Here is a 13967-nt window from a genome sequence, read left to right as displayed (position 1 = left end):
TCGCTGACACTCTAGATAACTGACTTGCAGAAATAGCTTGTCCAGGGGCTGGAGAGGTGGCTCAGAGGTTAAGAGCATTGCCTGCTCTTCCAAAGGTCCTGAGTTCAATTCTCAGCAACCACATGGTGGCTCACAACCATCTGTAATGAGGTCTGGTGCCCTCTTCTGGCATGCAGGCATACACACAGACAGAATATTGTATACATAATAAATAAATATTTACAAAAAAAGAAAAGAAATAGCTTGTCCAAGGCAATGAAAAACTAGGACCAATGGACACATGTCCTGACTCAGTGGGATGTTCTCGCCAAAGCCCTAGAAACAGAGTTAATTGACAAAATTCAAGTACTGCTTTCACACTTGGGTAACAAACTGCAGAACCACCTACTTGACTACTCTCTAGGTGTCTCTGTAGGATAAACTAATCGTTCAGACTCCTTGGGAGAAGTCCCACAATATTGGGGGATCTATAGTTTGCCAGGATGGCAGGACCCAGTGCTCATCTGTGGAGTCCCCATGGCAGGTGTAAGGAACTGAGAACCATATGGGGAAGATATGAGAGTCATTCTAGTATCAAAGGTCCATGGTCCAGGGTCAGTTCCACCATCAATCACCTAACTCAGTGCTACTCAAAAGTTGCAGCTTCCACTGGATAGTAACAGTTCAGCCCAGACCCTGGGTGTTTCAGTAGAAGGGCACTGCCAAGTAATGCTGGTTCCACCCAGTCCTTGTCAGGTGCTGGGGAGCACAGCACAGACCAGACTCTCACTCCGGAGGTCTGGTGTGCCAACTCCTCTGACACGCACATTGCTAAGGAATTCTAACAAAGCTAAGCAGGAAGAGCGCGGCCAAGCTCTACCTGTCACTAAGTTAGAATCCAAGACCAGATGGACAGTGACACCTCAACTGAAACGTAGGACAGTTCCCGTGAAGTGAGAGCAGCTGCCTTGTCTCCCACAGTGCAATTCTGCTAACACGGGTGACACACACTTGGCTTTAAATGTTTACACATTCTTTTTTATAATTACATAAATGTACAACACAAGGAAAGTCTTGTGTATTTCCTTCTGTTGATTTCCTGTACCATTGTGGATGGATTTGCTTTAGCCAACTCTTAAAGACCCAAGATTCAAATGATTTCTATCCTGTGGTTTTCACTCAGCACTAAACTGTAACATACAGTTATATATAAACTATAAGTCATTTTCCATGTGGCAACTATTATAATTTTCAATGCGTTTACAAACCTTTCTAAGCAAGCCACCTCTTTGCCTGCCTCTCTCCAACTGCTCAATCAGCCATCCTACCCAGCAGCCCACTAACCCTGAGATGTACCCCTTCACTGTCTCCTCTGTGTTCAAGAGCCTGCTGCAGCATGGGTGAGCGATCACACGATGACATTTACTGTCGACGCCATGATGAAGAACACACAGCACTTTCTCTAATTCTCCTTTACTTCCTTGGAAAAACATCTACTGGACCTCTCTTGTTCAGTGATGAAGATGCTAACAGCTAATGGTATATATCATAAAACATGTAGAATACTTGCTTTTATCCAAAACACCTAATCATCAGTTTTAACTGTATTTCCCAGTTACATAGATATGTGCAAGGCATACAAACTATTGTTGTGGGAAAAACTGCCAATGGGGAAAGAAATCTCCCCATACACTTATTAGTGGAACTGGATACATTGCAAATGTCTGTTTACTACGGGTATGGAATCCTCTATGATTTCTACCTTCTATTGCCTTAATATGTGAACTCCTACTTTAAAGCTCAATACTAGCATGCTAAGCTCAAAAATAAGACACTATTACACTGAGTCGCTGGAATAACCACTGAGCTTTCTTTCGGCTGAACTCTTGTCAAGTTCATGGTGAATTCTACTGACGGTGTTCTTCAGAATAATAGAAAAAAGTCTGCTCCTCAACACCCTGCTTCCTCCCAGCCCTTCCCCTGTGCGGTCTCTGCAGGAGCAGGAAGCTAGGACCCCCCTCACTTCACTGGCCACTCCCCCTTTCACCAAGGAGACATGAGCAGGGGTCATGGAGAGGCTTTGCTTCCCACCTTGAAGAACGTGTGCAGGGCTGCTTTCGGGACATCAATCAGTGTACGTAAGACGCTCACTACCATTCCATATTTTAGAGTTAAGACAGGCACTTTCTTAAGGAACCTATAAACCTATGGGAAAGTACAGATGGGAAGAAACCATAAAGCCTGAGAGGACAGAAGAGGACAGACTGCAGGGAAGGCAGGAAAGCCGAGAAGCAGACAGTGACAACCATGACCTACCACAGCTAGTCTTAAATAGCGATGCGCACATCCTGACAGCCGTCCTGAGCGCCTCATTTAGAATGGAGAACTAAGTTGATCAGCAAGTGGGAGCAGAGGCAGAATTCACTCGCACCAAGTGCTGTGAGCTTCTCTGCTGGTGAACTTGACCTCGTGTGTCCTGTACTGCGTCTCCTCTCGTGCAAACTCTTGCCCTTTGGCCTTCCTTACAGCATGAAGGCCCCTATCAGATACACACTTCTTGACCTGGGGTCTCCTTGCCTGTGTAACTATAAAAAGCAAACCTTTGCTCCTCATCATTAGTCCATCTGCTGTATCATTATAGCACACAAAAGCGAGTTATGAGTGCAGAACCGTGGAGACACCATAAACCTAAATATGAATTTCATAAAAAGGAGAGGCAGCTCATTGACACAAAAACCCAATTACATGACCAGCAATACACATAGCTTTAACACACACAAACTGATTTTCTTCACTATGTAACATCATAGTGTACATGCAGTAACTGTATGACTATTTCTAATAAAATTATTCAAATTGAGGTCAATGCCTAGTAAACAAGTCCATTTAAATGCATCAATGGTGGCAACTTGCCAAATGGTGTAATGAAATTTTCATTCACACTTTACTCAGTCAGATGCGAATGTTATGTTAGTCCAAAAACAGTCCTGGCTGCAATCGGTAGCAATATGACCCCTTAAACAGTGATTCATACATTTAAATGTGAAATATAACCTTGGCAGTATGTCCTTAAAACCTATAAGGACAAACATCTACATAGGCCAAGAATGGCTATGGTGATCCACTATTTCTTCCATAGCTGGTTTGCATGGGGGAGTATCCGGACACACACAAAGTCATCCCCAGCAGGAGGACATGCCAAGCACCTGACTGCAGGAGAACACAGCCTCCAGCTGCACACTTAGGCGACGGTCAGTGCATCCTCCTTTGCACCTACGGCCTCCCTCTAGAATGGAGGAAAAGTGTATGGAATGTTCCAAAAATAACGCTTGCAGCTCTGGCAGAAATGCTGTCGCCGTAACGGGAAAGACCACGGCACTCTCAAGTGAAATGGAGCTATCGCTTGGCCAGGAGAAGGTGTAATCTGATTTTTAACTGCACAGAAGCAGCAGGGAGAATATTTGCATTCCTCATGAAGCCTGATATGCAGATCTAAACTGTGACTGAAGATTACCAGGCGGCTGAGCACACAGTTTATCAGAGTTCCTGAGAATTAGCATATGACGATTCAGCTAGAGTTTATCAGCACTGACTGCTCATGTGTCGCGCTCTCGGCGATGGGACAGTACGGTGATGTGGACAGCTCCATTTTCACTGCTTTAACACAAACAGACGTGCAGCTTTCTGATTAGCTTTATAGTCACCAATTCCCCTCATCTGTAAGACACTATGGTTCAGCAGATCATCCACGTTACTGTAGTTATAGTTAAACAGCCATTCTGGCCAGGGAACTAGAACTTTCTCTAAGCTGTGGTCTGTGGAAACGCTGTGTGCTGAGCATTGGTGCACCGGTGTGTTTACAAACTTCCTGGAGAAAACAGCCTGTGTGGCCACACCTGCCTGAAATCTCAGCATTCAGGAAGCTAAGGCATGAGACAGGAGAATCATGATCTTGAGGCCTGCCTAGGCTACAAAGTGAGCCTAAAAGAAAAAAAAAAACTGAGCCAAAATGAAATTTATCTGTTCTTAACAATGATCTGTTAACTATCATCACAGACATTACAAATATCATCAACATCCTTATCACCACCATTATAATATCATCCCATCATTATAATGTCACCACCACCACTGGAATCATCATCACTACCACCACCATCACCTCCCTTCTCTAATCTCTTAATTGGGTATTTAAAAAATGCATTTGTCAATACATTAATTCTTTAATCTTATGGTTTTATCTTATCTATTTAACAAAGCATACGAGGGATGAATATTACCTCTATGAATAAACCCCAAAGCCAGAGCTTGTTAAAAATCACCTCTTTAAATCCTCAAAAGTCTTGGTATAAACAGGTATGTTACTGCCCTTGCTGCTGTAGTTGTTCTGTTTGTGGAGGAAGAAACCAGGACAGAGAAAAGACTTCCAAGGCCACCAACTCAGAATAAGAAGAGGTCAGATCCAGACCGCCTGGGTTCAGAACCGGAGTCTTGTCCCAACCACTGTGCTACTTCATCTCTGTGGTTGTCAAAGATAATTCCAACATAAAGGCTAAAGCTTCCTGGGGCTTAAAGGCAGACTGCCTTAACTTACTAACGAGCACATAGAAATAGTCACAATTAAACACATGCTCCGACATCTTTGGTTTCTATGTGATCAAAGTAAATAAAAGCCTCAGTTTTCTGCCTGGAATTCAACACTGTTTTTTCACATCTTCCTTCCTAGGACAGCTTACTCAGTCAGAATCAGCAAGCTAAAGCCTGCTGGTCAGATCTGGCCCCCACTTGCTTTGAAAACAAAAGTTTTTCTGGAAATACGCCATGTACATTCACACACAGATACTATACATTCCTTATACTGCAAAGAAAAGCTAAGTAGCTGTAACTATAACACTATGTGATCCATAAAGCCTAAATATTTATTCAACCTTTACAGAGAAAGTCAGCAGGGGCATCCAACATTTTGGCTTCTCTGTGCCACAGTGGATAAAAAATTACCTTGGGCCACACATTCCAGGAAGTGTAAACCTATTACCTTTGGCTTATGAAACCATTCATGAGTTTATTCTCTGTGACACTGTTGCCCTGGACCACAATGCAGGCTGGGCTCGCCTGTGTATAGTTTATTAAGTACACACTACCATTAGAGTACTGGGCTCATTTCAAACACTAACCTTCCAAAAGTGGTACTATACATGGTTCAATTCATGAGAAGATGCTCTGTAGAACCCAGAGCAACCCAAGACCCCAAACCCCCTTCCTCATCATGCTATTTTCTAACCACATGAAGGCCAAGTTTCCTGTGCACCTTTCTTCTGTGTGATGACATCCCTATATTCCAAGAGAATAAAGTCAACTGCTACTTCTTCCCAGTAGGCCTTTCCTGACTACAGCAGCCACAGAAATGATCCTTCTGCAAAGGCCTAGTGTATGCTGGCTCTTTCCTTATAGTGCTTAATGCTTTTTCTCCCTAAGTTTATCAACAAAACGAAATCTACTTTTATAGTCTGTATTTTAGCACCATAAGAAACATTTAAAGCAAAACAAAAAACCAACCAACCAACCAACCAACCAACCAACCAACCAAACAAACAAACAAACAAACAAAAACAGCCTACAATTCACAACCCCAGAGAACCTAGACAACAAAGAGGACCCTAAGAGAGACATACATGGATCTAATCTACATGAGTAGAAAAAGTCAAGATCTCCTGAGTAAATTGGGAGCATGGGGACTATGGGAGAGGGCAAAAGAGGAGGGGAGAGTAAGGGAAGGGAGCAGAGAAAAATATATAGCTCAATAATAAAAAAAAGACTTAATATTTACTTAGAGAATCGATGGATCTAGGTTTGAAAACAGCGCTGCAGCTTCCCAGGCTGCTTGTACTTATATTTCTTCACTTATTTTTAGAGGTTTGTTTTAATTACATGTACATGTGTGTCTGTGCATAGATAGGTATGCGCATGTAAGCACAGGGACTGGTGGAGGACTGAAAGGCACACACATCAGATTTCCTGGTACTGAGTCACAAGCAACTGTGAGCCCCTGAAGTGGGTATCGGGAACTAAACCCAAGTCCTCTGCAAGAGAAGTCACTCTGACTGCTGAGCCAGCTTTCCCAGCTGCTCTCGCCTTTTCTTTAAATAAAATTACTAAAGGATTTATTTTCTTAATTGTTCAGTAGATAAGAATCCACCATAATCTAAAGAACAGAAATGTCTAGCATTTATTTCTGGTATTTTCATCCACATTCCTTAGGAAAACCAATTCCAAAAGCAACTAAAATTAATAATTAAGTACATTTAACATTTTCTTAACATCATAAAAGAATAAAATATTTGAATTATCCACATCACATGTACTACTTTGCTAGGATAGAATACATTACAGTGATAGTAAATAGTCCAGTAAGTTTTAGAAATTAAAAACGAATCAAACAACCATGTTCTAGTATTATGTATTAAATGAATAAAGAGACTGTTTATATTACAAACTATTTATACTTATTTATAAAGAGACCATTTATATTTCAAACTATCCATTCTGTTAGTGATCAGTTGCACCACTGCAGAAATAATATAACTTTCATGTAGATGCTCCCTATGAGGACAGGAATCCAGTTTGAAATAGGTAAAGTCCTCTACATAGGCAGTCACAGAACAGACATGATCCAGGAAAAAACACTTGGAATTCTCAGGGATGAGGCCCCCCAGCCTGGCACGTACCTGCATCACCTTCTGCTGGATCTCCTCTAGCTGTGTGCGCTTGCTGCGCTGCCTGCAGACCTCCTGGTAGCGCGTGTACTGCTCCCGGAGGGAGTCTAACAACTTCATAACCTGCGGCTGTGCGAGCAGCTCATCGTCCATGGGAGACCACGAGACCCCGCCGTCAGAACCGTTAAACCGACGCTGCTGTAATTCAGATAACAACTCATGCCCTTTACAAACGAAAGATACTTGTAATTAATGCCCACAAAAAAATACAATCCCTACATGTCGATCTTCTACAGTCTAGTCCCTGCTCTCAAAGCCCAGTCCTCTGCCTTCTCAGAGAGAATGAAAGGCGAGTTAAAGCTTTGGGCATCGCAATGAGTAGGAAATGGCATTATGTGCACAGATGAGAACACCGTTTATATATACTAGGAAAAATATTGAAACAAATGGCAAATTGTGTAAATATATACACCCTATCATAGTAAATGTAGAATATGTGTAAATATATATTTATCAGATTCTTGGTGGAATAATTACTCGAGATATTGTGTCAGTAAACCGTCTTTGTTTGTGGGGGAAAATTATACTATGGATTTTCCATTACCAATACAAGAAATGTGTCAGAGGGTTTCAACTCCCCGTTCTCAAGCACAGCACTTAAAATAAAAGCTGCCAGAGAAGCAAATGTGTTATCAAAGTAACTGGAGGAAAGTTTTATGAGCAGTGCAAAATAATACTGAAATAATCTCTGCAGGAATGTCTCTAACACACTGACTCATGAGTGCCATAGCAGTGGAAGAATACACTTACAATTTTAAAAATAAAGACACTGTTTGCCAGGATAAAACTATTCTGATTATTACAGAGGTATCAAAAATACCTAGATATTATAAATTTTCTTGTTCTCATCTTTATTTTGGAGGCATCCTAAATTTAAATAGTTTTTAAAGTATAGAAAGCATTTTTATTATAGCTTCATGAAAAAAGATTTTTCTAAATCTCCATTATATACTTTCAATACCTACTTAAATGTCCATAAAAGTTAGTGCATATATATATATATATATATATATATATATATATGTAGTTCTTAAGTCAGTGGCTTAAAATAAGGTTTTAAGTAATTCATGGAACTAAGTATTCATAAAAAATAGTACTTTTACTGACCAACTCCTGTAATTTCTAAACATGCAATATATGGATTGTAAGTATTTCTTTACTCCCTAAGGAACTAAAATCTATATCATATTGAAAATTGAAATACAGCTGGATAAATATATCAAATCTGTACAGATTTTCAAAAATTATTCCTGGTATTTTATAACTGGAAAAACATTTGTTTAAAAAACCTGTGTAAATACTTAAAAAATATCTGAATGTTTGCATGGGCTCCGTATATATCTTTAATAGCAGAATTCATCATCTTTTTGCCACCCTGACAACTGTTATCTTAGCATTTCTACCAGACAGCACTCAGGGCAATTATTTCAGAAAACAATCTGATGCCTCACTGCCTGGGCTCAGGCTCTGACTATAGAATTTAGTGGATATGCATATGTATATGTGTGGGTATATGTATCCATATCTCCACAAAGGAAGGTACTGGAGCCCTATACATGCTAAGAAAGTGTGCCATTCCTGAGCTAGATCTCTCTTTTTTAAGTCCTTGACTTTGAGATGAGGTCTCCACAAGTCCCTCAGGCTTCCACTGAACTCACTTTGGATCAGGTGGGCCTGGCCTTGTTACCTTGCTGACTCTGCCTCCGAGGAGCTGTGCCCCCAGCCCCACTGTAATCGTTTACCCTTCGGTTTTGCATCTTTTGAAAACAATGCAGTAACAAGACCCACCTCACAGACTGTAATGAAGGATAAATGAGGTCACACACACAGTACTTAGATCTGCGCCTGGAATCCAGTAAGGTTGGCAGTGGGAGCTATTAACTTTTGAGATCAGAAATAAAGTTGTAGTGTTTCACTGAGAGAATTCCAATTCATTCTCCTAGAGCTGATGGATCTCTACTGCAGACAGGGGCTAGCGCACACACAGCGTGAAGCACAGACAAGGCCCCTGCCAAGGGCTCAGGGTCCACACAGATGATTACAAGATGCTGTAGTAGGTGCCTCTTGACCTGGACCTGCTTTGAGCTGTGGTGATAAATTTTCTTAACTGATTCTGAACAACTTACTTACTTAGTTTTTTTTTTTAAATCTCTAAGCCTTAATTTCTTAAAGTATAAAATAGAGATAAAAATCTAATTATCTCAAACACTGTTGAGAGAATACAGCACATAGCAGGTATACAATAATTTTCATAACAACCCAATGAGATAGAATTCAATGCACTTTGTAAAATGCAGCTTATTAAAACAGGAAATAAATCCAGTTTTTCTAGGAGGAGATAATTTGTCATTACTAATTTTTAAATATTATGCTAACACCATCAGATTAATCTCAAAGCAGTTTGAAAAGCTCCCCTTTAAATTCTCTCTACATTACCGACATACATGCTGAATACATTTTTTTAAAGAGGCTAATACTTTTCTTACTAGATTATTATTATTATCACTAATAGATGTTTTGTTTTTCACGTTACCTGTCTGAAGAACTGTCTCAGGATCAACAGATGGAAGAAAGTTTAAATCCACAGACCTGGCAGACATTAAAAGAATCATTTTTAAATGCTCTACTATTCTTATAAATCTACTTCATAAACTGTTTTACACATAATTCATGCATTCCAGAAGGATCGATGCAAACTTCTATGAGATCAATAAAAAGCAAACACCAATGTTCCTCAAACTGCTCTATAATGTAAGAAGTAATTACTACCAAACTCATCTTAAATGTTCCAAACAAGAGAGGAACACAGCAAAAGAGAACAATTTCCCTGAATGAAAATAAATGTACAAAATCTTTGATATACTATTTGCAAACCAAATTCCACAACACATTAAGAGGATTATATATTTAACTGCCAAGTTGGGCTGGCTTCAGAGCAAACACAAGAATGGTTCAACATACATAATTAACTAAGTGTAATATAGAACACACAGACTTAAGGACAGAAACCTCAACAGACAGAAGGAGACAAGGGTTTTCACTCTCTCCATTCTCATTCAACACAGTATCTGAGACCCTAGCTACAGCAATGTAGAGGAGAAATAAAGGGTACAAAATGGAGAGAATAAAGTCAAACCGTCCCTTAATGAAGATGACATGGTCCAGAGTCATATAACTAAAACACTCTACAGCACCAACTAGAAATCTCTTAGACCTGCTAAAACACCTTTAGCAGAAGAGGAAGCAAAAAATCAACCTACAAACGTGACTAGCATGCATACATATGCACGCATGTGTGGTATCCTAACAGTTACACGCCACGCCTTCCCTACTGTTGTCTTGTTTCTTGGGAAGCTGGATTCTGCCTTCACTTTCTGCAACAGGTGAGAAAGAGAAAATTCAAGAAAGCTAGAGGAGCTAAATTATAGCTAAAAACCATGCTGCTAAATGCTGAACTAAATTCTGCAATTTGTTAACTGACCCATGCTCTTGCCTCTTGGGTAGCCAAGATGCCTCCTGAGGGGTAGACAGCAAATGAAGGTTGATAAAGTTCACAAGAGATGGATGGGATTCTATTTCCTGAGTATGAAAAAAATCCAAACGGTAACATTTGAGTGTGGAAAGAGACTGGAAGACACAATATTTTATTACTATTTCATGTAGACACGCAAGTCAGCATTTCCCAGTCTTCCTCAAAATATTAAAAACACCTTAGTAGAGAAAGAGAATGAGGCCCTGACCTATTGTCATACAAGCATGCAGAGGTCTAAAGAAGCAATTAAACAGGCTTCTTTGATGCTATGCTTCCTCAGAGCCCCTAAGCAAGGTTTGCAGCCATCAGCAGAGATAGAACACAGCATTAAAGTCTGTCCATCAACTAATTTTCCATGGGTACCCTCTTCATATGTACATCTTTCCTGAGAAATAAGTGTGTGTGATAGCTATATATGAATCACATATGTAGCCATATATATGTATTTACATTTTTATTTCATATGGTGTTGTGGAACTCTGTTCCCCAGGCAGGATACACCAACTGCTATCTTGAAATAGAGCAGCTTTGTTACCATAAAGAGGGTGCCATAAGACTAGCCCACTAACATTCTTCTGTGAGAAAGGAGGAGGGTGTATCAGACAGCACAAGAGACTAAAAAGAGGCTTCTCTCCACCTGCAGGATATACAAGGGGTTGGCACTTGGTAGACAGAATTTTTTCGTGATATAACTACCTATAAGCTTCCTATGGTCTTGGAACATCTCGCCCGTGCGCCCATAAGTAACCTAAATAAAATTATTGGTTCAACAAGCTAGACTGTGTGGAACCATGACTCTAGTGGGTCATGGGAGCTCTACCTGGGATGAAAAGACACTGTCCACCGGGCAGTGGTGGTGCACGCCTTTAATCCCAGCACTCGGGAGGCAGAGGCAGGCGATCTCTGTGAGTTCGAGGCCAGCCTGGTCTACAAGAGCTAGTTCCAGGACAGGCTCTAAAAAAAAAAAAAGCTGCAGAGAAACCCTGTCTCGAAAAACCAAAAGACACTGTCCATGCCTCCAAGGAAGAAGTCACACAATATAGGCTATATAGAAGATTAACATTTGTGACTATTTACGGTATCCTCAATTAAACTGAAGTTCAAACTACTTGTTTTTATATTCTGAACTCATTCTAATCGACATTTGGTAAAATTATCATCCTTTTACATCCATGTAACCATGTTATTCCAGCTGACTGACACATGATCATAGGTTCCAAAGCAGGTTCAAGCCAGGTGCAAGACAAGCTTGACAAGAAGGCCGTGGATTCCTGCAAACTTCCTAACATAAAAGCACAGTTCTAGCGACATTGACATCAACAGTTCAGGGATGATTTGTATCTTAACGTGCTAAAGTTAGCCTTGGGTAGAAAGGAACCTGGTCCACCAGCCAAAACATGAAGACTGGCTAGGCCGTAAAGGCAACGGACGCCCTAGTAAGGTAGTGAGTCTAGAAAGCTAGACTTAATGACACAACTCAACTACTATGTCAACTATGATAAAATGACACACTCCTTCCAAGTATCATGTTTCAGGACAAGGATTCTCTATGCTAGATAATTTAATACTAATGAATTTGAATAAAGTAGTAAGAATTTTATTTCAAGGTGCAGGTGTTTGCAAGAAAAGACAAAACCAAGGAGAGTAGACAATGGCTTCATTTTCCAAGTATGGTCTTCTAACATAATGCTTCCCAGTGCAAGGAGAAAGGAACACAGCCAGGCTCATCAGAAAGTACCCTTCTAAAGCCAACTTAAGTCCAGTGAACGTTGTATGTGTAAGGCAAATGACCATTAGCTGTGTGTGGCAGTTCTGAGTAGTTTTGTTCACTGCGGTCCTCTGAGCCTGCAGCATGGGCATCCTCCACCAGACAACTCCACCCACCTTTCCTTCTCCTGCTCGGTCCCCTTATCACTTCCATTGTTAATCAGAGCAAGCTCATCTAGCAATGACGTAGACTCCTTTGTAAACTTCTCAAAGACCTGCAATAGGAGAGTGCAGAGACATAGCATGAATAATCTCAAAATCAATACATAATAAGGACTTGGGGTAACAGCAACAGCTCTATCAGTAGTGTTTCTCTTCCTTCCCAGAAAGTCATACGGTGCAGTTCAACCGCCAGAGAGCACAACAGTGCACAGAGCCCGGAACAAAATCACACTGCAAGTAATGAAGAGTTTTAATGGCAATAGAATTTTCAAATGCATTAAATTATTCAAACCTTATTTGTTTTTATAATTTATTGTATTATAATTTATAAATATAATACGTAATAATATAATTTATTCAAACTTATTTGCATTCTTATCCTTCTGTGAGAAACACCCATATCAATAACAAATGTTATAACTACATGAATGTTACTGAGAGCAGCTACAGCCACCAATCCTAATTAGAGACCGTGTCCCTCACCATACTCTATCACCAGTCAATACTGGTCATGGTCTTATTTAGCAGTCCAGAGTTTTTCACACAATTCTGTAGGATAAAGATAAATGACTTATAACTTTAACATGAGTATTTCTGAGAAGGGATTCGACCACATCTGAACACAGGCAATAAAACAGACATACAATTGTCTGACAGAGGTGTCAATGTTTAGATACGGCTATTCATTCAGGGCTAACCAAAGTTCCCCGAGGTTAGCACACACTCTCAAGAAGCTACTTTAGAGACCATTCTCTCCACAACTCAATAAAACAATGCTGTGTGACACTGAGCAGCACGCCTCAGAAGTCTGGACAAGCGGAAGCTTTCTGTCTGTCATACTGCACCACAGGCAGATACATCACATGAGAAGTATCTTCTGAAAGGGCTGTGTCATTGAGATCACCTCTCAAGACATTGTGCGACCATCACTCTACTTTAAGGGCAACCTTACCAATCCTGATCCAACGAACACAGCTAACACAGAGGGCTATTGTACCCTGCGGGGTTGATCTAAATGTTTCGGGTCCGTATTTATTTTTTCTTGCTCACAATTGCACAAGATAGTACTGTTTCTATTACTGCCTTATAGATATGAAAACTAAGACATGGGAAATTAAATACATCAATGAAGGTCACACGCCTAGTTTCTAACACCAAAACGCTAGCCAAGTGACCCTGACTACAGAGTGTGGGTTCCGAACAATACACTACTATGATATACACAATGTGCTTCTTTGTTTTTATAAAAACTACTAAAATGAGAAAGTTATTCAAACATGTGTAAAGGCATTTGGTTATCGTTTTATAATACTATACCAACCAGCCTCTTATTTAGCCAGTCCATGTGATCGTAGGTAAGACTCCCACCAAAGTCTTCTGTCAACTGGCATGGCTCTATGTAACGAGTCAACTTATTGGCAGACACTAAAATAACCTACAGAGGAAAAGAGAAAAAATACCAAGTAAACTATTAAAGTCTGAAGGTAAATAAGGAACTAGAATTAGGGTTAAAAAAAAAACAACGTGCAATACTGCTTCAAAATAATAGCAAACTATCATTTATTATTTAATGCAACATTTCAAATCAATTCAATTATGGTTATTAGCAGTAAAAAAAAAACTATCAAAAAATTCTGATGATACCAATATTCAAAAAAAATACCAGGAGCCTGAAAAGATCTTTACTAACTAAAGATGTCAGTAAAAATAAACTGGACTGAAACATTGAATGGTTTAATCTTGGGAACATAAAA

General features: G+C 40.0%; 1 protein-coding gene across 3 annotated transcripts in view; it reads right to left on the bottom strand.

Moving 5' to 3' along the window:
* The window catches only part of Sestd1 (SEC14 and spectrin domain containing 1), a 97061-nt gene that overhangs the window by 27548 nt on the left and 55546 nt on the right, over positions 1–13967 (bottom strand). For all 3 annotated transcript variants that reach the window (XM_038337026.1, XM_038337028.1, XM_038337027.1), the window contains exons 6-9: positions 13535–13648; positions 12169–12266; positions 9286–9341; positions 6705–6916 (exon numbers count right to left, since the gene is read on the bottom strand). In XM_038337026.1, coding sequence (XP_038192954.1) covers positions 6705–6916; positions 9286–9341; positions 12169–12266; positions 13535–13648 — 480 coding nt within the window. The remainder of the gene's footprint in view (positions 1–6704; positions 6917–9285; positions 9342–12168; positions 12267–13534; positions 13649–13967) is intronic.

This window comes from Arvicola amphibius, chromosome 7 (assembly GCF_903992535.2).
Source record: "Arvicola amphibius chromosome 7, mArvAmp1.2, whole genome shotgun sequence".
Taxonomy (NCBI): domain Eukaryota; kingdom Metazoa; phylum Chordata; class Mammalia; order Rodentia; family Cricetidae; genus Arvicola; species Arvicola amphibius.
This window is presented reverse-complemented; position numbering and strand designations above follow the sequence as displayed.